At 32.3% G+C, this 27,070-nt stretch overlaps 2 protein-coding genes across 2 annotated transcripts in view; both read left to right on the forward strand.

Moving 5' to 3' along the window:
• Positions 1 to 27,070, forward strand: part of PCDH11X (protocadherin 11 X-linked) — a 694,161-nt gene that overhangs the window by 44,382 nt on the left and 622,709 nt on the right. Inside the window, exon 2 of the mRNA XM_061179538.1 lies at positions 4,012 to 4,596. Coding sequence (XP_061035521.1) covers positions 4,057 to 4,596 — 540 coding nt within the window. The 5' untranslated portion in view covers positions 4,012 to 4,056. The remainder of the gene's footprint in view (positions 1 to 4,011; positions 4,597 to 27,070) is intronic.
• LOC133082635 (retinoic acid receptor beta-like) lies at positions 8,759 to 23,997 on the forward strand. Its single transcript, XM_061179306.1, is given in 5 exon segments — positions 8,759 to 8,821; positions 21,590 to 21,883; positions 21,962 to 21,971; positions 23,232 to 23,510; positions 23,513 to 23,997. Coding segments are annotated over 5 exon segments (1,131 nt in total).

The raw sequence follows: 27,070 nt of genomic DNA on the forward strand, positions 1-27,070 counted from the left end.
GTATTTTTGACTTCACGAGACATTATAGTAATTAGAATGATGAGAGCCAAGTGGATTTAGGATCATGGGCAACATACAGGTATTTCTTATTTTCATATAATACCTAAATTTGTACTATTTTTAACAATTTGTTACTGTAGCATGTAAGCCACTCATTCATGCAGAATTACCTTAAGTATATTACAAGTTAAACACAGCACTACAATGAAGGAAAATGTAACAAGTATGTCAGGGAAATTATGCATTGGAATTCTTCTGACAAACCATTTGAATATCACTTTTATGGTTTGAAATCTCTAGAACTGCATATAGTAGAGACTTAGTTCCCCTACTTACTTACCTTTTTAGAACTAAATTGCTCAGAGACTATAAAACGAACTTGCATTTTTGCTTTTCATATCTTAAAATTTCAGAATTGCTTATTTTGTTTCTGCTTTTGTTTCCTCTGATTGTCATGATTCTGTCCTTCTAACTATGACTGTTCCCTACCCAATCACTATATATTGCCTGTAAAAACATCACTTAAATAACACTGGCACTACTGAAACTTGTAGAAAATTTTAATTCTCTGCATCTTCTTTCATTGTACCTTTCTTATCAATTTCCAAACTAACCGTAGACTATAGTAGCAGTGGGATGTGGGAGAATGGTAAAGAAATTTAAAGTTATATTATAGTTTGTTCATGGGAGAGAGAAAATTAGAGCTAAGATATGTCCATAGGAATACTTTCCCTGCATATCTGAGTTAAATTCATCATGCTTCCATAAGACTAAGCAGTGACTCTTTATATCCTAATTTCTGTATTGGTCATTCAAATAATTAAACTCAGCATTTTAAAAGAAAACCTTTTTAATTTTAAACATAACAATACATTTTCAAGTGGTAACTGCAAGGGTTGGAATCAGAATCTGGAGATTGAGGTTATTTTATCATGCATGTTTACATCCTGATAGAGGCAGAGTTGACTTTGTTACACATTTGTTGAACACTGAACTAAAGATATTCTGGAATAATTTTGTTATCAATTATAAACTCTGTGAGGGCAGAGGTTTTTGCCTGTTTTGTTCACTGATTTATTCTCAGTGCCTACAACAAATTGCTTACACAAATTGCTTAATAAATATTTGTTGAATACGTGACTACCCTTTCATGAAACTAATTACTAACTAGACAGTAAATAGTCCTTCTAGGTTTGCAATATGTATATTTGCCTAAGTTTTAGAAATTGAATTGTCCTTTTTCCCAATTTTTTTTCCTGGTTTTCAAAACCTCTGAAAGAATTTCAAGTGATGAAACATATTTTAAAATATTTTATTTGATGTTATTATTAAAGGTAGAGTAGAACACATTTAGAATGGATTGGGAGAGGGGGACTGCTTAGAATTAGGTGACTTTCTTAATCCTTCCTCTTGTGTAGAGATATTGCAACATGCACACAATGTTTTAAAAAATGGTCTGTAGTATTCTTCTGCCAGTTGTAATAACGTGTAATACCTAAGGGTAAGATAAGAATAGAGTGGTAGTTTTAATTCTAATTGTAAGTGCCCCATTTTTATTTTTGCTTATGTTTGCATGGTATTTATAAAATCACACACATAGACAGTTTTTTTTAGATGTTCTAGATTCACAATAGGACACACATATATGTATGCATATTAACTCATAGTAAGTAAAAATGAGGTATTTTTATTCTCACATTCATAGAGGAGTATAAGGCCAGTAATTCACAAGAGAATGAGTCTTGAAAAGGTTGCTATATTAGGTAATCCCAATGCTCACCATTGAGCAAATGATGCTAAAAATACCACAGGCAATAGTCTTTTTGTGTTGTTTACTAGGATAGAAAATGTCTTCAGCATCAGCATTACTCACTATTATACTTAAAATTTTTTTTATAAATGACGCCAACCTCTCAACATAGGAAAGTGGTTGGACCCATAATATATAATTTTTAAATTCTGTGATAAGAATTTATAAAATGAGATGCTTCAAGTCTATTTAGCTCATTTCTTGGTTCTATTTGTGACCCAAGCTATCTCAATTGTTGCAACAAATGCTTTTGTTCTGTTACTGATTGCAAATAGGAAGGTTTCTTTTTCCCCACTTTTGTGTCTTCAGGCCTGTCAATATGCATATTTTCCAAAATTATTTAATGTAATACATTGTCTGGCGTAATCAGATCATAATATCCATAGCAAGTTATTTATATCATTTCATGAGTCCTCCTGTTTTTAGAACTATGACTAAAATTTTTGTAAATTTTAATTGGTTATCAATTACCAATAAAAATTGAGAACTTCCTTAATTAGATACCTATGTGCATTAATAGTTTTCCATAATGGATTTTTAAATGACCATCTGTCAGCTAATTCTTTAAAACTTCAGAATGAATTGAGAGCTGCATTAATCCCTACTTAATTATAAAAATATAATATCTGATAGGGTTTAGAGCAGTGTAACACAAATTTCCCTTTGTGTTTATATAACATATTACCTACAAATAACATCCAGAAGCATATTAAAATGTTGCATGATACTAGATATTAAAAGATATTTAATATACCAAATTGAGACTGTATACAACAAATCAAATTGAGAATAGGAATTGAGAATTAATAAAGGAAACTGAAGACAAATTTGCAATTTATAAAGAAATAAAAATTCCTTGTTGAATTTTTTCAGAAGAACTAGAGAACTGAAATAAAGTGGCAGATTTCAGTGAATGAAAAATAATAAGCAAGGAGGGGGAAAGCAGCCAGAGATATTGTTTGTTTTTTGACTCTCTGTTTTAACTTGATAAAGTCTTTTAAAATGCCTTTCTTATTTTTAAACCCTAGTCAAGCTGTTTCATGTAGTTGGGTAATTCTTATGTCAGTCTGTAGATGTGAAAACCCATTTTAACATGGACTACTTTATGCAATCTATAAACAAACTCTCAGAGTTGGGATGTCTTTCACTCCAGTTCTCTCATTGAATGTTTGGATATTGTCTAACAAATCATACATATGTAGATCTAAACTGGTGATACAGCTTCTGTATCAGTACCTCCAAATATATGGAATTCAATCTCTCCTGAAAATCATTTTTTTCCAGAATGCTTTAATAGGCAGTTGTTTAAGTTGACCTGAAAGTTGCCTCCCTGTAATTTTATACCTATTCTTGTTCCTCTCATCCAAAGAAAGACAACTTTAATCCTCTTTCACATGATTGTTCTTCCCATGTTTAGGCATTTGCCATATTGAACCCTCTCCTCTCTGAAAGGACTTTTCTTTTTAATCCAAACTTCCTAACCTAGATCGATATTTACATTTTGAGGCCCAGCGCTGAACACACAGAATATTGTATAAAACATTCGTGACACATAGAAGAATTGCATTTGAAAACCACATTGTAACAAAGAGTAAATGATTATATTTTTGTTATTAGTAACACATATCCCTTTACTTTTCCTTAACTATTGAATTAAATGTTTTAAATTATTTTTATTACTTTTAACTATCTTGTTATAATATTATCTTTTATATATCTTATCAATGGTGAACACCTTTATAAATATTCTGGGTCTCATAATTACTCAAGGTATCTTGCTTAATTTACCTTTCATCTTGATGTAAAAATGCATAATATTAGATTCAAAACAAATCTGTCATTAGTTTATTTAACAGTGTTTATCGTGCTAGTATTTTCATTTAATGATTTTGGCAATTTTTTATTTTATTGACGTATAGTTGATTTACAATGTGTTAATTTCTGCTGTACAGCAAAGTGGTTTGGTTATATATATATGTTTGTCTTTCATATTATTTTCCATTACGATCTATTACAGGATACTGAATATAGTTCCCTGTGCTATACAGTAGGACCTTGTTGTTTATTTCATTTAGTGATTTTAATTTAAAACTGAGCATTTAGTTAACATACATTAATGCTTGGCTTTAATAATTGCTTCTTCTTCTTCCTCTTCCTCTTTCTCTTCTCTTTCTTTTCTTCTCTTCTTTTCTCTTTGGCAGTTCTCTGTGGACTGATACAAAAAAACTAGTGCAATCCTGCCTGGTATGGACTTGTTGTCCGGGACGTATATATTTGCGGTCCTGTTAGCATGCGTCGTGTTTCAGTCTGGCGCCCAGGAGAAGAATTACACCATCCGGGAAGAAATGCCAGAAAACGTCCTGATAGGCGACTTGCTGAAAGACCTCAACTTGTCGCTAATTCCAGACAAGTCCTTAACAACTCCTATGCAGTTCAAGTTAGTGTACAAGACCGGAGATGTGCCACTGATTCGAATTGAAGAGGGTACTGGTGAGATCTTCACTACTGGAGCTCGCATTGATCGTGAGAAATTATGTGCTGGTGTCTTAGTGGACACCCGTTGCTTTTATGAGGTGGAGGTTGCCGTTCTGCCAGATGAAATATTTAGACTGGTTAAAATACGTTTTCTGATAGAAGACATAAATGATAATGCACCATTATTCCCTGCAACGGTTATCAACATATCAATTCCAGAGAACTCAGCTATAAACTCTCGATATGCTCTCCCAGCAGCCATTGATCCTGACATAGGAATAAACGGAGTTCAAAACTACCAACTAATTAAGGTGCGTTTTAAAAATGCTTCGTTAAAGATAGCTCATTTTTTAAAGGGAAGAAAAAAAAAGGATCTTAGTGTACTTCAAATTTTGAGTAAGCCATCACCACAATTTTACAAAGTTTAAGTAAAGCATAGCAGAGAAAATTTATCAATGCAATTTTTGCAATTGCATGGAGTTTATGAATCTTCATTTTATGTATATTCATTTTCAAGCAGTTGTTTGTGTTTCCACTAACAATCTATTATAGCGGTCAGACAAGGAGTTCAGCCTTGCTGCTTACAAATCAATAACCTACACAATATCTTACTTTTAATCTGTCTAGTCATGACTTTGCCTCAAACTTGGCCTAAACAAGCAAATCTAAACATCAAGAATGAATCCACAAACCTATCAGGTTTTCTAAGTGATTATTTTAGACAGAAAGCTTTATCTTGTCCTTTGAAAAGAAGCCAAATAAATTTATTTTAGGGGTGAATAGAACATTTTTATTACTAGCATTTCTACACGGATATAGTAGTAATAAATATTTTTCATGCTGATTTCAAGTCAAGGCAAGATCTTTAAGCATCTCTTGAGTCACAAAATGAGATTAAATTTTAGATATGTCTTGTTAATGTTAAATATTTTCATTTTGTTCCAATTCTTTGAAAACACAGAACATTCATTTGCAGTAAAGGGTAAGTCAATTTTTCAGTCAAAGAGTTTCAGTTAACCTAAAGAACCTATTTTGGTTTGATTTGGGTCTTGGGGTGGGTAATGCAGAGGGAAGAATAGATGGAATATTTGGTATTCTTTGAAATATGTGCAGAGAGACTGCATTTATCAAGCGAATGGGTGAATATTTTTAATTGGCTATATGGTATATAGAGTAGTAGAAAACTCAGATTGGGGTATGTGATATAGTACAATGCACTTGAATGATCTTGGTAAATGTGTAAAAGAAGAAATGTGCAGGTATAATATAGATATGGTCAAGCAATTTTCAAAGTTTTATAAACATTTTCTGACTATTCACTACCAGATTATGATTATCATAATGACCAATGTTAAAATTATTTAAAGAACACATAAATAAGATATTTTGATGAATATCATCTGAAGGTTTTAGCACGGAGGATGTGTAATATTGGAAAACTGCTCAGATGATGCTGATATGTTATGAAGAAATATTTGTTTATAAATACATTCAGAAGTCGAACTCTAGAGATCTTTTGAGTGATTTCAAGTGAAATACGGATTTGTATGTGAATATAAGAAGTAAAAACTGAAAAAAGATGGATGATTTATAAATAAGCATTTCTAAGTAAGGTCCTTGCAATGGTGTCTCCTTATCTGATGAAATGCAAAAATATGCAGTAGTCAGAAAGATATAGATCACAATTTTGTGCTTACCACCGACTAGACAAGCCACCTCCAGCTTAATCTTTCTTACCTTTAGTTTCTCCAGTCATAATATGAGGATGATGATATAAATTTCACAGGGGCAGAATTGGGAAGAATAAGCACTAAGTAGAGGGAAGATACACCTGCATAGAAGATTTTTCTAGATGCATTGAAACATTTGACTGTTTATAGAAATGTGAGGCTTATTACTTTAAACAGTAAGTTGCATAGCAGAGTGGAAACTATATCTAAAGTTGCACTGTCCAGTAGATGACTGGACAGTTACACTGTCCAGCAGCAATGATGGAAGTTCTATTATCTGTGGTATCCAATATGGTAGCTACTGGCTACATGTGGCTATTGAGTACTTGAAATGTGGTTACTGTTACCAAGGAACTGAATTTTTAATTTTAATTAATCTTAATTTTAGCCACCTGTGGTAAGCGGCTACTATTTAGGAGAGCACAGCCTAAACAAAGAAAAGCAGTTTATTTGGAAAATAAAAATTGACAGATTCAAATCAAAATGGGACCTTACCAAATTTAAATCAGGAATTAGTAATAGGGTCTCTCCACCCAACCATCCTGACAAATGTGTTATTTTGAAATGCAGTGCTTTACTGAAAGAATAATTTTGTCATGTCTCCCTCAGGGCAGCTTAATGAACTTCCAAGAAATTTCTGATTTGTTTTGAAAGCTGCTTAACAAATTCAAATTAAAAACAAATAAACCCACTGGCATAATTTAGGTTTATTAAAATCTATTTTCATTTGAATTTCTTTGAAAGATTATCAGCAAGTGACATAAAGACAGGCTCACTAGAGGTTCTTAGATGAGTCCTAGAAATAGACATGCTCTACAATTTCATTCTGTTTTAGAATGTGTGATAAGCCTAAAGTGATGTACCTAAGTACTGGGGCATTTGTATGGCCCAATGGGCAAATACTGTCCTGACTGCTTGTTAAAAATAATAATTATGGAACACAAAGCATAGCCCTGGGCTTGCAGAGGGCCATCTCATGGGTTAACTGAGTGCACTTTGACTTACAAAAAGGTCCTGTCATGAAAGTGGTATGTACGCTGGGGGAGGGGGGATAGGGAGGTTAAATAAAAAGAAAAAAAAGAAACATGTTATGATTTATCCATAAACTTTAATAAGTGTTATAATTTGAAAGTAAGTAGGCCAACCATACTAATTTATTTTAAAAGATCTGTCCTGCAGAATAGGTTGAGAATTTAATTAATAGTAACTTGTTCTATTTTTGTTGAGTAGACAAGACTAGCAAAATCACAGTTTATCTTAACTAAGGAAATATAAAATTTATATGAAAAGTTCAGATAACGAAGGGAGAGAAGGGGGAGATATAGAGAAAAATTCTAGGAAAAATTAGGTCAATTTACACATGAAAGTGTCTTGCTATTAATAAATCTATGTTAATTAACAAGATAATTAACTGAAAATAAAGGTATTTGATAAATGTATCAAAATGTATATAATAAAAGTAGCATAAGACAAAACTTACAATATTGATCTTCAAAAAAATAATATATAAATATTTTAATTTCATTTATGCATTTTATGATACTAGGTGTGCTTTGGCATAAACAAGGAAAGCATTATTATTACACATTTTAAATAGTTGGATATTGCATTTCAGGGTAATCATTTATTTTGTTTATGATCATATGACTAGTAAATTGGGAACCAGAATAAGGTCTTCTGACTCTTAGATTTGATTGACAGAAAGAGACAGATAGATAACCTTGAGGGTGGGGATCACAGCAAGTTTAACAGGAAGGAAGAAGAAGAAAAAAAGAAGAAAATGAAAAAAGACAAAGTGAAAAGAAAGTGAGGAATGAATGAATAACATGATTACCAAGTGATTCTGCTTAGTACAAAGAAAATTATGGTAAAATAAAACTTATCCACATGATCTTGGCAAGGTTAATTTTCAATTTTTTGAGAGATTAGGTTACTCTAAAGAAAAAAAAGCTTCATCTATAAAAGTTTTTGATGTGAATTGCCACTTAAAAAAATATCCAGAAGTGAAATCTTCCCTTTTCCCTGTCTCAAGTAAAGACATGGTATAATGAGAATTCCCCATGATATTCTGATAAAATTTCCCTTAATTTGGACTAGCTATGCTAAAGACCTATAACTATATATATCTATATATACACACATATATGTATATGTGTATATATATGCCATTTTTATATATTATAAATATTATTTTATATATATTATAAATATATCATTTTTAAATGTTATTAAATAATATATTTTAAAATATATGTTATACATGGTATATAGTATATACTACATGTACACTATACATACATACATATTGTATACTATATATATAATTATCTGCATCTATGTGTCATCTATCTAATAAATATATACCACTGAGCCCTAGTAGTATTTGACAGAGCTGTCATCCAGGAGTAGAAAGTTACAATGTCTTTCTAACTTCCACCTTATTATTCTGATGGCCTGTTACTTATAAAGCTTTTTTTCATATTCTAAGTCTGTTGTCAGGGAAGCTAGTACATTCACAAATAGAAGTATACTTCAAGCACCCAATCTGACTCAGGATATGGATATAAACCACAGGGATCTACTTCTTCCCATGGTTGGAACTCAGGGGAAATTAGTTTGTGTAATGATGTTGCATATGTCTTCATTTTCTGCTTCAGATTTTCAGCTTCCCTCACATATATCAGCAATAATGTTTCTATACTAGCCCAGTGGCAGTGTGTTGATTGGTCCCCTTGAGGCAGGCATGACGATGTTTCAAAGGCTGACTGTGCTGACGGAGCGTGAAGATCAAATTTTTCTCAGATTCGTGACCCGACTCAAAGCCCTCACACATTTTTGCCTATCTCATAAAGCATCCTCATCTTTTACATCCACCTCAAAAAAAATTAATCTTGGGCAGAGTCTTTTCACATAATCAAAGTTTGGGCCCTTGTTTCTATTTTGTTTAAAATAACATATATTTGGTTTTTACTTTAAAAACTAAATGAGAACTAAACATCTTGCCTGTTGATCAAGAGTTTGGATTTATGAAACTAAGGTTAGACTTAGATTTGCTTTGAAATCTGGGATTAGAAAATCCAAATTGTGAAAATTCTATCTACCATTAGATTTAGTAACCTTGAATACACTTGCCAAGAATGAGACATCAAATAATATATTGTGGAGCTAAAGAGCAAGCAAACTTTATTATTCTGAAGGAATTAATATTTCTTTATCATATGTATCCATAGATCAAAGTAGTGTGTAGTATCAGGAGGAGTGAGTAAAATTCATTAATGCCATTGCAGACATAATATGCTATAACAAACAATGTTATAATATGCTATAATATACATAATGTTCTATAACAAACAATGTATTTAACTGCTTTAGAAAGCAAAGTTGCCTCTAAAGATATTCAGAAGAGTTTGAATATAGTGATTTCCTCAGTTTTCAACTATAAAATGAAGTTTTATTTGGAAGTTCACCCTTTCAGCTTTAAGATAACTTGATTTTATATTCTCTGAATTCTATGATGTGCAGATTAACATTTTTGATCTGTGCTAAAAAGTAAAAGAGATGACAGTCAAATGCTAATGACTGTTAGGTCCCTGAAAGCTAGGGGTTATTATAAAAGTGCACCTCCAGTGGGGAAAAATGACAACATAAAACTCATTCTCTTCATAAATGGTTCTTTATTAATGTTGTCAGGTCTTATTACAATGAGAGTGTGACACTAATAGGATTAAGTAACTTTTGACTTCATTGCTATTATCAGAGTCCTGGTTAATATAGTCCACTAACGCCTTTCATTAAATACACGTGTTATTAATAGTCCCACATGAAACACATATATGTAGGACATTTTAGATAGCTCAATTCTAGAATTTATAAACTAAGATTCTGAAGAGCAAATGTATCTCCCCAACTTTGATTAATTTACTCACATTCTGCCCTTTGACCTGATAATAGCAACTAGCTATAAGAAATACTGCTAAATTTTACATGGATTATTATTAGGCACAGGTTTATTGATCTGTTATTCTATTGTTCACTGTATCTAAATAAAAACCAATTTGATGTTTAATTTTGTGCCTGCCAAAGGGAAAGACTTAAAATCTATTAAATATATATTTAATTATAAGACAAAATTATAGAACTCTTTAATGAAAACATGAGGTTTGGTTATACAGATCTACTTGGCTCCCATAATTCTGATCGATGCTAATAATCTGAGATAATAAACATTCCAATGTGTGTAGTTAATTCAGCATAAATTATTTTTTTGATCTATACAACTTTATACTGACTGTATAACAACACTCTTAGTGAACTGAATTATGATCCTTCATTCAATGTTAGACCAATAAAAATGATGGATTGGTAAAGCTTTTGTACCAGAGGTGATAACATCTTGTTCAGAAGTGATGATAAAAGCAATAAGGTCATTCGGGGGGAAATTTCTGATTTTGACTTAATTCGATCAATAAAATAATTTAAACAGCTTTATGCTTTTATCAAGCTTTATGCTTTACGCTTTTATGTGAATTTGGACCAATTTTGAAGAAATTATTCTTTATCAAAAAATATAAAATGCATATGAAAAATAGTTCTCACTTCAAAATCAAATACCAAAGAAATTAGTATTCTCCCTTTGCATTTATCAGTTTAGTCATCTTCATAAATCAATAAAAAAGTGTGAATAATTCGATAGCATAATGAGAAAATAAATTGCTTTGACCACAAATTAAATTTTAGTATATCTTTGTTGAAGTGTCTTTTAGTTTCTGAATGCACATAGAAGGTACCAGAGGAAGGAAAGTATTAAGTTCAATTTAATTTTAAAACACAGAGCTTAAATAACTATTTTTGAAGTGTTCTTTATATATTGGTCTTTTGAAGTGTTCTTTATATATTGGTCTTTTGCTTGCAGAAATTAATATATCTCCACCAATATTATTCTACAATTATGTGATAATGGTTTTTTTCTTTGTAAAAGATTAAATATTCATTACTAGACAGCTCAGTGCATCAAAATATAATATCCACATTCATGCACACAGAAATGTGTCTTTTAGCAACTAAAACAATAAAACTATAGCTGTCCATATATTTTTCATTTGCTGTGAAATGTAAGATGTAATTCTAGATGATCAGTCATAAGAAACCTATTGCTTTTTTTTTAACACAGTGAAAGAATGTTTATTTTTTAATTGCTGCATGTAGATGTCTGTAAACTTGCAGGTAAACTAAGAAAAGTAATACCAGGTTATAGAATAGGAAATAGAAATAAAAGACCTTTGGAAAAAACTACTTTTAAACTTTGTTTCATTCAACAAAACAAGGAGTTTTAAAAGTTGAACGCGTAAAATGAAGTTTTAGGTTATCTCACCTAATTTACATCTGTCCTTGAGATCTCACTTAACCAGGAATTTTATTTTATGGAGGATATTCTCATTAACATATCTTATCCTTTTGCTTATTTTAAATATAGAAGTCCATTATTTTAAGCTTCTCCAATAGAATGAAGTAAAACTCTAAAGAATGGAAAGCTGTTCTACTAAGTATTTTCTTAATTGTAACAGTAACTGACTACCAACTAACATCTTAGTCTAATTCCAGTCATCTAAATTTAACATATACTTAATGAGTGCCCAGCGTACAAAGTCTTGAGGGATAAAAATACATTTGAAAAATAGTCACTGTCCCCAGGGAGCTTAATAACAGGCATTATGGGGAATATATTTCTACACTAATGATAGTAAGGAAGAAAACATTTATTATATTAAAAGAACATTTTATCTTGAATTGGTCATTCTGACATTAAGAACATGGAATTATTTTTAAGTGTTCACAGTTTCAGACAAGTTAAAATTTCCCAATCTACTTTCAGTAGATTTTTCACCCAGCACTCTCATTAATTCATGATATTTTATTTTTTACTAGGTCTGCAATTATGGCAGTGATACTTTCTGCCAACATTTATCTGCAAAACAATTTTGAGACTGGAAATAAAATCTTTTTGATGAAAATGTTAATTCCTGTGCTAGTGGTGGTAATTACATGAGTCTTTCTATTATCTTAATTCTCAAACTTGTTGTCTATGCCTCCAATTCCTCTTCTATATAACGGCGAAAATAAAATTATCTTTATCTAACAGACAGGGATATTATAAAAATTAATGAAATAAGAAAAATACATAAAATTTGCTGAGTGCCTTGAAGAAAAGTGTTTTATAAACAGTAGTTACTGGTTTTGCTCTATGGTTTAAGATTGTAGTCTCCCCCAATTTTTCTAAAATTATGCTCTAAACTCTTTAAAAACTTATTTTACAACCTAATCTTTTCACACGTATTTTATATATGTATACAGAGGAAAATATGATAGCATTATTCTCTTTCTCAATCAGTGCCACTGGCTCCACATTTATTTCTTGACTTAGTTCAATTTAAAACAAACAAACTTCCATTTACCTTCTTTAACTTGTCTCTTGAATCAAATGTTTCCTTCTCCTCATTTGTCTTTCCCTCCTCCTGGCCCTCCATATGACTATGATATTGCTAATGTGAATACTTTCTCATATACAGCTTCTACCATCTGGAATTGCTTTATTTACATCTCATTCATATGTCATTTTAAAAAATTAGATGTCCTATCTTGTCTTTTCTTTTTCACACTGAAAGCTCTTTTCTATTTTCCTATTTCTTTTCTTGTAAGTCAGTCAAAATTGTCTTTCTCCAGTGGATTCTGTAGGAGAGATATGTAATAACAAACTTGAATTTTTAAATTTTTAATCATTCTAAATTAAATAGGCTTTAAAAGTCATTTTTGCATCAGGATATTTGCTAGAACTACACTTTCATGGATACTAGTATGTTTTCCTGGTTTAGGAGGGGGCCCTTATATTCACTGAGCACAAGAGTTTGCTTAGAAGCATCCATTTAAAGTAGCTTAGTCAGGGACAAGAAGAGCTTTGCTGTCAGTAAGGAAAATAATGAAGTAAATAGTTAACAGAAGAACAAAGTGATGCTCTAAACAATCCAGGGATGAACAAATTAAAAAAACAATTTAATGGATTATAAATAAAGAAGTGTAGAACTTTATAGATTACTTTTAGTTGAACATAGTGCATTATTGAAGTCACTGAATGATTGTATGGATGAATATGAGAGTGCATATAGCTATCAAAAAGTAGGAAAATATAATCGTGTTTAGATTATACAAAGTAATGAATATTCGATTAACTTAGATATTCAACTCCCTCCCATAAGTAAATATGAAATGAAGGCTACTTAGGTTGGTTGAATACACAAAAAAACTATAAAATTCTGATTTTGATTATTATATTCTTGACTTCATTTAGTGGTGTCACACTGCTTTTTCTCTGAGGACTTAAATATTTAACAGATTTCGTGAGTTTCAGGAGGCCTTCAAAGCTTTTAATTTTACTCTGAGGAAAGTGATTCCTAAAGGATCAGCTACAGATAGCCATAGCATTTTCTTCAAAACCATATCACCCCTTCAAATACCTCATTATCCTAGATTCCAAAACCAGTCTAGAACTTTCTAAGTCGAAGAAGTAGTGATGACCATCCTATCATATTTAAGCCTTTGGAAGCCATTGTAATGGTGTGGGAATGTATCTTTAACTAGAAGTACTCATGGGACTGGAAAAGTGAAAATTTCCTCATTGGGGATGGTATATATATGGCGCTGAGTTGAAACATTGTTGGCCGGCTTCTATATAGGCTGAACTAGCTTATCCATCTGTACCTTTTAGGATTCTAGACATTTCTCTGAAATCTATTTTCTCCAGAAAACCCGTCTTGAGTTTTCGGGCATATTTAGCTGCCTCGAGTTTTGCTTTAGTCTTTCAAATGATGCTTTAGATCAAATACCTAATTGGTAAAACGAACGGATTTTTATAAAGCTAGAGATCTCACATAGAAAACCAGTTTACATGCAAAATAGCTAGATTAATAAAACTGACATTTTAATCCCTTTAACTCTTAGAAATCTGATTTTTTGTTATTTATCTAATAGACATGACTTCTTGAGCTGTATATTCTACACAAATATAATCATACCATGGCAAATTTAAGTAGTTTAAAGTAACTTAAAATTTTTCTCCACTTGTTTTATTTGATATTTTGTAAATAGTAATCTCATTTTAACTATGTCTGGCCTTCTGTAATCTAGACTGTTAAAGGTTTGAGGCAAAAAATTGACTCCTGTCTGAGATAATCTTCTACATACCCTACAATCTAGTGGCTGGCCTTATTTGAGTATTGATTAATGTAAAAATAGCATTTTACCAAATAGCTCCCTGATATTACGAGACAACAGTGGAATTTGGTGAAGCAATTATTTCTGTATTTTTTCCCCATTTTAAGGCATAGTGTATTAATTAGATTCAGCTATAAGTAAACATAAACTATTGTTTTAGATAACCTCAAGAGTTATTTCAAAGTATCTTCATGGTTTGCTACACAGTTTACTGACAATTGTTTCATCTGCCGCAACTGTTAAGCTTTCTTAAACTTGATTGCTCCAATGGGTTAGTGATAGTTGATTCACCCATATTTGCAGTGCATTGCCACAATGAGTTATCCACAATTCTTTTTACTGACAACAGCTTTTGTATTTTGTGTTACTATGATATTGGAAGATTTTTTTTCCCCACACATAACTGACTGCATAACTCTGTGATTTCACACATTAGCAATTTCTGTTTCACAAATAACTGGATTTGCTGTCCTAGTTGCAGTTATCCATAGTTGCTTTAAAAGATAACTGCTTATTTTGATTATTACTTAGGCAATATTTGTAGTTACTTTAAGTGTTGCTTTCTCAAATGATTTCCACAGACACAGTGGACAAACGGTTTGACCTGTAGAGTTCAGATTCAATTTGTAGATTAAAAAGAGAATTATCTTTGGGTGCCTTATACATATCTTTGTGTATATATTTTTTAACCTCTATTTTATCCTCACCTGGTTTTCTGTTATTTACTTTCATTGTATAAAATGAGGCTAACCACATAATTTATCCTCCAAATAAGGACAAGTTTAAAAGTGAAAGGGCACCTCTTAATAATTAAACAGGGACACGAGAATATATGGTCACAATACATAAAACCCAAAATATCTAATTTCTTCTTTGCCATTTTATGTTGTTTCCTATTCTTCCTAAAGGTCTGAACTACCTTGAGCCAGAGAGCTGCCACTTCCTGCATAACATCAATGAAGTAAAATATTACTTGCACAAACTCAAACTGGACTCTCCATTTATTTTAGCTGAACAATTCTCAGGTGAACAATTCTGAGTTAGCTCAATTGGCAAAAGATTGGCTTGTGAAGAATTATCTGGCAGCAGACATGCTATCATCAAATTTACGTAGGGTGAATCCTTTTCTGAGCTGGCATTGTTCATCTCATGTAGTGTTCACTAAAGCTAAACAGGCAAGAGAATGGCATGGAAAGCAGATGTAATTTCATTAAAAATTCTTTTATTTTGGACATATGATTTCCTTAATCATTATTTAAATATATGAAGGCTATCTGTCCTTTGCTTCCAAGCTTTGACTCACAAAAGTTAGGAGGGATTAGCCTCTGGCCAAGGTTCTAAACAATTAAGGTTTTAAGAAGTTAAATGTGTTACCCCATTTCTCCTTTTCTATACCATTTTCCCTGAGTACCTATTTATCTAGAGACCATTTGAGTATAGCCTAAACAGTTGATGAGTTAGAGAACCTCTTGCACATCTTTTCAAACTAAAAATTAGATTGTAGATAAGAGCCTTGAGTGGTTTTTGTAAGAGAAGAATAGTGATTTTATCTGCATGGACATATTCTTCATAAATACTTTTAAAAGAACAGTTTATATTTTCCTTCATTATACTGATTTGAGAATAATGGATACTTGGATGCAGTATCAGGTTGTACTCTGTTGTTGTTTCTCCATTCACCAACATTAAAAAACATGATGTCACCAATAATCATTTAATTATTTTTGCATCATATGTTTTGGTTTTCTTCATGGAATTGCCTGGACTTCACTCAGGGTTTTGAAAATTTTTTTACATACATACTAAATATATATATATATATATATATATATATATTTAGATAGATAAATATGGGCACTTAAGTCACCATCAGGAGATATATATTATATATTGTATATTATATATTACATATTATACATATATATCAGGTGTATTCTGATGGTGACTTAAGAGTGCCCATATCCTATTCTAGTTGAGCTAATCATTTTTCTAAAGATAAATTTAAATTTCACCTCCTAAATATCCTATATGCCTTGACTCATAGAACCAGATATGATGCAGAATTCTATTTTAAAAGTCAATTGTGCATATCAGGATTACTGTTCTTTTATATGACATTATTCATGAAAAGCAAAGCGATTCAATGAATTAGTAAACACATTTCAAGTATGTTTATTTTGAAACTTGCCTTTAATTCTTAGAGATAGCTTGAATATTTTAGTATAGCCCCTAATAAAAATAATTGAATTAGATTCAAGTATCTAGGTAATAGAGTTAATAGCAATCACTACAAACCTAAATAATTCTGGTGATAATAAAAATCAAGTTAAATACAAAATGTGGTATAGAGTTCAGTTAGTTTAATAATCCAATGGTTTAATAGTATACATTTGATTTTAGAGTAATGATGTTTTAAAATGCAAATTGCTTATTATTAGATTCCTTAACTTTATATTAATTGTTTTTCTTCCACCTCTTGGCAGTTTACCAAATAACAAACGATTTTTTTTTAGTACCTGCTTTTATTTTATTTATTTATTTATTTTTAACATCTTTATTGGAGTATAATTGCTTTACAATGTTGTGTTAGTTGCTGCTGTATAACAAAGTGAATCAGCTATATGTACACATATATCCCCATACCTCCTCCCACAAATGATTTTGATCAGAGAAGAATGTATTTTTCAGAAGTTAAAACCAGTATTTATTAAATGTTTACCAGTCTACTATCATTGATAGGGTTTTGCTATACTTCAAAAATGTATATCCCAAGGTTGTCAAATTTTTGAGAAATTGTGATTACATTAAATTATAGTTTGATAATCAAAACATAATTTGAACATCGCTTTAATATTCAGGCTTCTTGTCCTTGCTATTATGTGTGTGAAAGTAATTGATCATAATTCTAAATAAATTATTTATTCTAAACTGTAGTCAATACTTTGTTATTCTATAGTTAATAATCAGATTTAAGTGAATCATATCTTTTCCCATTACCTTTTTTCTCCAAAATACTTTAAAAATATTTCCTAGAAATTTTCTACTTCAGCAAATGTATGTCAAGACTCCCAGACTGTACAGCTAAAACTAATGCAATATTGTAAATCAACTATACTTCAATTAAAAAAAAAAAAAGGCTCCCAGAAAACTTCTTTAAATTCCAGAATTGTTCATGGGATTGGATAAACTCACATCTCCATTAGACGTTTTTTCCTATTATTAGTAAAATCCCCTCTAGTTCTGATCAGTGTTGTAGCGGCTTTGTCCTTGGTTTTTATTATATATAGAATATTTTACAAGGAGCAGCATCTTCCTCCTTCTAAGAGGATAGTCGAAGCAAATTGGTGTGCTTATTTAGAATAGTAAGGATTTTTAAAGGGAATTTCAAATTGGACTTTCTAGGTATCACAAACCTCAATGTACTGGGCATCATTGATAAAGAGATCCCTCTTTTAACAATTTATTTTGATGTAGCTACATTCACTTTGAAGATTTTTTGGTAGTTGTACATGTTTCCTTAAACCATTTTTCTTCTAACTATTGGCTTACTGAGGTTGTGAAAACGTACAGAGGCTGTGGATACCAACAATTTTAAGTTCTGCTTTGATTTCCAGAGGGGAAATGTAATATTATACTGGCTTTGGCATATAAGACCTTTACATTAATTCTTAGTTAAGATAAAAAAAAATTTTCTTTTACCACATTGTCCAATTATCATCCTTTAATCAAAGTAACTTATTAATGCTACAGAATGTATTTGTGGACATTATAGTTTAGAACTTGATTTTGAGAACATTTTATTCTAAAAATCGTATCAAGACGTGACTTTCCAAATACACAGTATTTTCCTATTATGGTTAAACTTGTACCTCTTTTTGTCCCCCTCATCCCACCCTTTTAAACTGACTTGTAACTGCACGAGGACTGAAAATACCCTTGCTTATTTATCACCTTATTTGGTAAACTTTATTTAATGTAGGTATTAAAAAAGGAGGTAAAACCCCCAAAATATCCCAATTCAAAAGAGAGCGAAACTAAAAATTCCTTTCTACTAACTTTATACTTTGAAGCATTTATTTTATAACCCTTAACTGTCAAGAATTGTCATATGTTTTGCCATCTATGACAGCTCTTTTAGTAGAATAAGGGAAAGGCATTGTTATAATAAGTAAGGGATTTAAGTAGAGCAGCTTTCTGGTAGAGTGAAAATAGTGATAATTCTGCCGTTATGCTCTTGTTTTTTCCTGTACTGTCCACTGGGTTATCCATTATTTCTCAATATGATACAAATTAATTAAGATATGTAGTGAGCTGTGGAAAATTTCTTATATTTTGTCATAAACATATGTTTACTGACTGTACATCAATAAATCAGTAAGCAATGCATGAAACTCTAAGAATTATAGTATTATGAAAATATCTACAAAACCCTAGATATTTAAACCACTGTGTTTTTTCATATGATATTGTCACAGATCAAATATATTCACCATTTTTATTTTTAAAATAATAAACAATTATTGTTTAACATAATTAAAAAATAACATGTTTAAATTAACAAATGTAAAATAAAGAGTTGGACATTTATTCATATCAGATAAATAGAATAATGTTTTCTATGTATATATAATATTTCCCATAATGTTCAGTTTGTCTTTGTCATCTATAGCTTTAGCTCTTATTGAATAAGAATGTGTCTTGGAACCTGAATCAAAACTTGATTTTAAAATTTTAGTTGGTAACCAAAGATCAAATTTCTCCAGTTCTGTATCAGATGATCTGATCATTAGACGCTAGTTGGATTCACTTAATTTCAAGTATTACATTTTAAATGTGTGTTGATTTTACCACCTATAATTTCAAGCTACTGTGTAAACCTTGGAAGTTTTAAATAGTACTTCCATTGGTCACAAATAGAAATTAGTTTGCTGCTATTTTGGCCTAGCATACAAATAAAGTCAAAAGCTTCTCCTCCTAGAAACATTTAAACCATTTATATTTTCATAACATTAGGTATTACTTATTGGTGATCTCAGAGTTTTTAAAAGTACAATTAACCACAAGATAAGATAGTCTGTATGAAAATATGTTTATAGTCGGTTTACTGCCATAGAAAAGTGATGTTTGTACAAATGATTCTAATGCACAGATGTGATTCGTTTCTTTCCATTTATATTTCTGAGGCTCTTCTGATAATTTATTTGCTGGATGGTACAAGTATAATTGTAGTTATACTGATTTCAGAGTAAAGCTTTGCATTTGGATACAATTTAGTCTTTTCCTTTTAGGATCATAATTCTCAATGTGTTGGCCCAGGGTTTCTTGACCTTGTCACTATTGACGTTTGGAGCTGGATAATTCCTTCTTGTGAGATGGGGTAGAACAGGACGGGAGCTGTCCTGTGCATTGTAGGAAGTTTATTAGTATACCTGGCCTCTACCCACTAAGTCCCCGTGGCACCCTCCTGCTTAGATGTGACAACCAAAAATATTTCCAGAGTTTGCTAAATATCCCCTGTGTGGGGGAGGGGGTTGGAATTTCCTTAGCAGAGAACTACTGCTTTAGCCCACCCTTGCACAGCCTAGTGTGGTAGGAGCAGATTTTGTTATTTTTAGTAACTCCAAGGACAAGTCAGGGTGTTTTGAACACTTTCCCAAACCTTCAAACGATGAGCATTTCCAGATGAGAGAATACTTCACAAATGTTTAAACAATAAATACAATTTGAACAGTTTCTTAAACCTTAGGAGTCATAAGTGGAAAAGTATTAGCACATAAAAAAGTATTAGCAACTTTGATAGAGATTTTATGAAGTAATAATGCTTTTTATGATTTCCAAAGTATTATAATTAATTTTCAGCATAGAAGTTACTTTCTTATCTATGTAACTGAAGGGGAACATTATGCTAAATGATAGAGCAAAGTAACTTGAGAGATGGTTTTCTTCTAATTTCAGATGGGATAAACAATTCATTAATTGCACAAAAGTATTTCAATATTTATTCTGCTTTATTATATATCAAGAAAATACACTTATTATTAACACTAACAAAATCTTAACTTATGCAATGAATCCACTTTATAAATTGAATATTTATATGAAACAAATGTGTCCTTTGCCAAATTAATTTCCAATCTTAGAATAAAAATTAGAAGGATAAAATTAATATGTATGAGTATTTTTGTTTGTAAAATGTTATAAATTTTGGGAACTCAGCTAGTAAAGAAAGGTTTATTCTTTTCATTAGTAAAACTATTATTTTTTTAAATTTGATTTCATGGTTGTGTAAAACTTATTAGTTAAAATAGTTAAATGCTAATGTTAAAATAGTAAACTTTGAAAAAAACTATTTGCTACTGTTAAGGATAAGAAATGATAAAAATTAATATCTTCTAGCATTAGACAAATTAAGAACTGTTTGAAGATACAGTATATGAATGTAACACAGTTTACCTTGTATGATAGCACTAGTATGGCTATCTTGTTAAAATAAGCATTTATTAATCCAATGTCTTTACTAATGGGTTTATTTATGATCAATTGTTTTTAGCTCTTAAATTTTATAATTTTTTCTTTTAGTATTGTGAGGCATGAAAATATATTTTGACCGTATGCCTACAATAATTTTATCTAAACTGCTATATTCGTCATTGAAAATGTCTACGCTTTAATGGGTGAAACTGGGACCAATTTAGTTAAGTTTGTCATTGGCTGTGTCTGTAAAGAACTGATTAATAAGACTGGAAGTTTCAGGTGTTTGATTGATTGACATAGTTGCTAGATGTCATGGCATAAAAATACTGGTTCTGCCTTTCAAGGCATAACCTTAATTAATTTTGGAGAACTTTTATAAACGTTATTATTCTCTGGATGGAGTTTAGATATTATAGTGTATTGATACCCTGATTAAAAAGTGTGATTCAGTGCACCTGAGGGAAAAAAATTACTAGTAGTTTGAAAATATCATTGTTTCTCCTGATTCAAACTGATCCCAGACATAATTTAAATCACTCCTGGAATCAGTGTCATGGGGCGTAGTATTTGCTGATATTAAATATGTCTAGTAAATTTGAGTAGGCTAAGACTCCTTAAATATATAAATATAGTTATGCTTATAGAACACTGATGGCTTTTTTCCTATGGAGGGGCTGCTTTAAGAAGAAGACATGATTTTTTTATTGGAAAGTAGTGGCAAAAATATTTTTGTCATCTACTATGCTGATAATTCATTTAGATAGCAATAGCTTATGTATTTAATAGATATTAAAATTTATTTTGACTTTGTTGGTTCCTTGTGTTTCTGTAAAAGATACCTGTCTTGGCCTGTGGAACTGGTAGTGCCAGTTATACAGAAGAGGTAGTACCGTCAGAGGAGGAAAATTACTACAACAATCATGGTAATGAATATGATGAGGATAATGGCAATGATGATGATACTGTTGATAATGAAAATCATGAATTTTCTAATGATAATCACTTATTTGATGATATTAAAAATGCTACTCATGAATTGTTTAACATCAGAGAAATTTGGGCTTCATGTTTCCATCTTGCTAAAAACATGGTCAATAATGAAGAATCAGAAATGATCTCAGAGGACATGGTACTTCCTTCTAAAATAGAATCAGGAAAACACTTAAGCAAACGGGGATGAGTTCCTCCTCCCCTTAAATTAAAACAGGAAAGGATAGGTAAGAGGTAAGGTCCTCTTAATGTCTCAAGATATATCCCATACGGTCAGTACCAACTGGGTAAGCCTTGGATTATGAAAATAACTCTGACTATAAATGGCCTCACCTGGAGCTTTCTCTGATTCAGTGGACAAGATGCTTTTGTCTGGGCATGATCTAATATTGTCTGCCCTGATTTTTTTCTCTCTTTAATATCTCTTATTCCAGAGGCATGTCAAAACTATCCCATGGCCTCCATTCCTTGCCCAGTCTTAACCCACAAAGAAGAATGTGCATTTGAGTTAAAGTCTGAACTTCAGAAAGCCATGTATAAGATTGCCAATCCTTCACTTCCATTAGGGGAAAAAAATATACTCTTTGGTCTGTCTGAAATGTGCAGGGGAAAAAAAGACCCAGGTTTGCTGCCCTTCTCAGGCCATCCTCCAACAAACCCTGCCCCCACCTCCATGATGATCTGCCTCTAACTGTTGGGCTACAACCTACCTCTCAAAAACCAGATCACTGAAAAATCTGGTACTTTCGTTAACAAATGTGAACAATGTTTTAGTGACTAACAATACAAACAAACAAACAAAAAAAATATATATCATCCACAAGATTTGTCTTTTCATCCATTGATAGCATTAGCATTAATGACTTCCAATTATTCAGCAAAGCCTCGATTAGAATGAACCATCTCTTATTAGTCACTGCCCATTTGAAACTCCATTCCCCACAGAGCAAAGGATTTGAGCTATTCTTGCAATGATTACCCATTTCCAAGAGAATGTAATCTTTGGACAACTTTGTCATTGACTTCTCTCAAGAAAATTTGCCACCATCTTTATCATGACATCTAGTTAATCAGTATTCAGACACCCTGACACAGAGAAGAAATGGCCTTCCCATATGATATAGAAACTGAAATCCTTTTTTGGAGTAAAGGAGATTTCTGGGCTTTGAGGATTAAGTAGGATATTAGTAGAATGAATCAGATTTTGTCTTCTGTTTCATTTATATATGTCTCATATTTAGTCATTTGTTTAAGATTTTCCCTTTTTTTCTGAAAGTCAAAACCTGGCTTTTCAAAACTAAGTGAAGAATAGACTGAAAAAATTGGAAACCTGATGAATGGATTTGTTTCAATATCCATCTGTTCTCATGGATATAACCACCCTGATATCTTCAATTAAATCTCCTTTGGAGGAGGCACCCCGGGCGGGGGTCGTAGCAGCCGCTGAGTAGGGTGAGCGTTTCCTCCCACTCGGTCATGACGCACAGGTTGGGCACGTGCGAGGCTCCGGGACAGGAATTCCACTGCTGACCATCGAGTCCGACTGGACCTGGGCCTCTGGGACAAATTCAGTGAACTGGCCACCAAGTGCATTATTAAGATCGTGGAGTTTGCTAAACGTCTACCAGGCTTCACCAGCTTGACCATCGCAGACCAAATCACCCTGCTGAAGGCAGCCTGTTTGGACATCCTGATTCTGAGAATCTGCACCAGGTATACCCCAGAGCAAGACACCATGCCGTTTTCGGACGGCCTGACCCTGAATCGAACCAGATGCACAACGCCGGGATCAGACCCCTGACAGACCTCGTATTCACCTTCGCCAGCCAGCTCCTACATCGGGGGATGGACGACACGGAGACAGGCCTTCACAGCGCCATCTGCTTGATCTGTGGAGACCGCCAGGACCTTGAGGAACCAACAAAAGTAGATAAGCTACAAGGACCATTGCTGGAAGCACTAAAAATTTATATCAGAAAGAGACGACCCAGCAAGCCCCACATGTTTCCAAAGATCCTCATGAAAATCACAGATCTCCGCAGCATCAGTGCTAAAGGTGCAGAAAGTGTAATTACCTTGAAAATGGAAATTCCTGGCTCGATGCCCCCTCTCATTCAGGAAATGCTGGAGAATTCTGAAGGACATGAGCCCTTGACCCCAAGATCAAGTGGGAACACAGCAGAGCACAGTCCCAGCACCTCGCCCAGCTCCGTGGACAACAGCGGTGTCGGTCAGTCACCACTGCTGCAATAAGACACTTTCTAGCTACTTCAGACATTCCCCAGTACCTTCACTCCTGGGATTGAAAATGCAAGGAAAAAACATTTTTACTTCTGCTTAGTTTTTGGCCTGAAAATATATTCAAACTCAAGAAGGACCAAGAAGTTTTCATATGTATCAATATATACCCCTCACTGTCTAACTTACCTAGAAGTACAAACTTTTTAAATTCTAAAAATTAGCCATTTCATGCAACCCAAAACCAGTTAAAAGCTTCTATTCTCCTCTTTGAACACTCAAGATTGCATGGCAAAGACCCAGTCAAAATTATTTCCCCCTGGTTAAGTTTCTGAAGACTCTGCACATACAGAAGTATGGCTCTGTTCTTTCTCTCCTATACGTTTGGTGCTTTCCTTTTGTTTTGCATAGTCCAAATAACCAAGACACCAAGGTTATGGAACAGATTACTTACATATCCAGTTAAGAAAGGGTCAAAAAGATAACTGTCTTGCTTTCACAGATCAAGACATCAAGGTAAGGAAATGGGACTGTTGTACATTGTGGCAAGATAAGGCTAAAGATGTTCTACTTTAGTTAGTATAGAAGCTTGTCCTTGCTCTCTGGATGCTCTCAGACCGCATCTTTTCTTTCATGTTGCCCAGTGAAGTATACAACAAATTCACTGTACTAGCAGAAGAGAATTCTGTTATCAGTGTAACTGCAAGTTCAGGTATCAAATGTCATTTGTTCAATTGTTGATGTCACTTTAAACTAAAAGTGGTTTATTACTTGTTTAATGACATAACTACACAATTTTTTTAAAAGGTACATTTTTACAGTAATGATAGCCTCCAAGGCAGAAACACTTTTCCATGTTAATAAAAGTTTTTGTTTACCTATTCACAAGCCATTAGGGAGGTTTCATGGGATAATGACGGGCTAGTCTACCACCTGCACCATGTAACTCTGTATCCTTCCTGATTCCTGCTTGATACTGGGGGGTTTTCCATTGCCTCCCAAAGTCACAGGCAGAGAATCTGCGTCCTCTGGCCTGATCCAATCACTGTGAAGCAGAGTGGAGGCTTGGGTGGAGTGGTTAACAGATACAAGTGTCAGTTTCTTAGTTCTCATTTAAGCACTAGCGGAATTTTTTTTTTTTTGATATATTATCAAGTCTTTGATGTACTTTCTCTGGCTCTGTTTGTACATTGAAATTGTTTAACAATGCTTTCTATGTTCATATGCTGTTTATCTTTTTCCATGGAGTCTCCTGGCAAAGAATAAAATATATTTATTTTAAAGGTGAAAAAAAAATCTCCTTTGTTCCAGCCCATAACATTATGAATTTAACACTTTAAAACATTTTATTCTGAATGCTTATTCCAAATAATATAATCAAGTAGTTTGATTATTCTCCTAGTTGGAGGACACAGAATAGTGACAATGACACATGGCCATAAAAAAGGAAATAGATAGATTTATCATACATCACCAAAAAATTCCTGAAGTAAGGGAGGAATACACTTTAAGACAGAAGTTAGTATCAAGACACTATCATTTTCAGTGACCTTCCCGAGTACGTACTCTTTTGTCAAAGAGGAAAAACAAACAAGCTGTTCCTAATGTTGAAATCTGATGAAACAGAGAAAAAAAAGTCAATGGAAGGAATTACTTTTCTTGGGACTAACACTTAAAAAAAAGAACCATATGCTACAATATCATTGTTCTATTAAATAGTCTTTGCTAAATATCAAATAGGTAAAATAAACATGTGATATCTTAAACCTTGTGCATGGCTTTGCCAAGATTAACACCACTGTTGTTAATATTTTAATGTAAATTCTTTTCTTCCAAAGAGAGTTGATACTTTCTTAAATACATGACTTTCCTTTCTGTAATATAACTTTAAAGTAGGTAGGGACTTGGTGACTTCAAGGTTATTGTCAAATATGTGACTAACGGCTCAGGTCATTTTACATGTAATCCATTTTTTATTGTATTTCCCTTGACAGTGCTACAAATGAATGCTGAAAGAAATGTTCTTGAAATAGTGCATAGAATCTAAATGACATCACACTGTTGAATATTTCAGAAAGAGTTGCTATCCTCTTCAGTAGTTCTAGGCAGCCTATAGCAAACCAATGAACTTTTAATGGAATTAACGTAAATTTATTATAGTAACAATTATATTTGTATTAAGAATATTAAATTTATTTCCCTATTGTTTTCTAAAATAGCCATATCGCTGTGGTTTTATCCATTTGAAACTATGCAAATGGATAAAACACTGGCATTTCTCTGGCCCAAAGATGTATCAGTAACAGTAAGAAAAAAAGAATAATTTTTTTAAAAGTCAGGTTGGTTCTTGATAAATCAAGCAGTGGTAAAGCTCAGAAATAAATTTTTAGTCTTTCCCCCAGCATTCCTCGATCTACAGAGTAAACAGCTTTTATGTAAGCAGTTTTAGAATCCAATCTCTTTGGAACTATTTTTAGTACTTACTGGCAGTGTATGCATTTTCTGGGCAACTGTACTAGATTTATAGCTCTGGAACTGCTGTGTTATTTATTACCTTCCAATAGGCAATGAAGTGGTATCTTGCACATGCATATGTCAAAAATGCTAAAGTTTAATACAATGGTTCAGCTAATTCTTTCCCAGAACAATAGGCAAAAAAATAGCTTTTAATTCGGCAAGGGATATTCCTTATTCGTTTTTTTCAAAAGCAAAAATACTTCTCTTGGGAATTTCATATCTAACACCAACTTTCTTTTCCTTAATTTTACAAATCCCTACAAAGAATTAAAGTCTCAGATGAGCTTAATAACATCTTGCTTATTTCAGCGGTTTTTGTCCTAGATTTGCAAACTCAAATCTTATTTTTGAATTTAGGAAGAAATGCCACTCACAAATGAAATTAAGTCTTTTGAATTACATGAGTTTATTAGAAAGTCCAAAATTTTTTCTTAACCTGAACTAGAATTGGCAATTTTGTCTACATGAGATCAAACTAGTTTAAGACACCAGGATCCAAAATCAACATATAATGTGTTGCATTCAATTCATATAGTACGTTGTTTTCTTCTCTGAGTTTTTGTTGTCTCTT

Source organism: Eubalaena glacialis, chromosome X (assembly GCF_028564815.1).
Source record: "Eubalaena glacialis isolate mEubGla1 chromosome X, mEubGla1.1.hap2.+ XY, whole genome shotgun sequence".
Taxonomy (NCBI): domain Eukaryota; kingdom Metazoa; phylum Chordata; class Mammalia; order Artiodactyla; family Balaenidae; genus Eubalaena; species Eubalaena glacialis.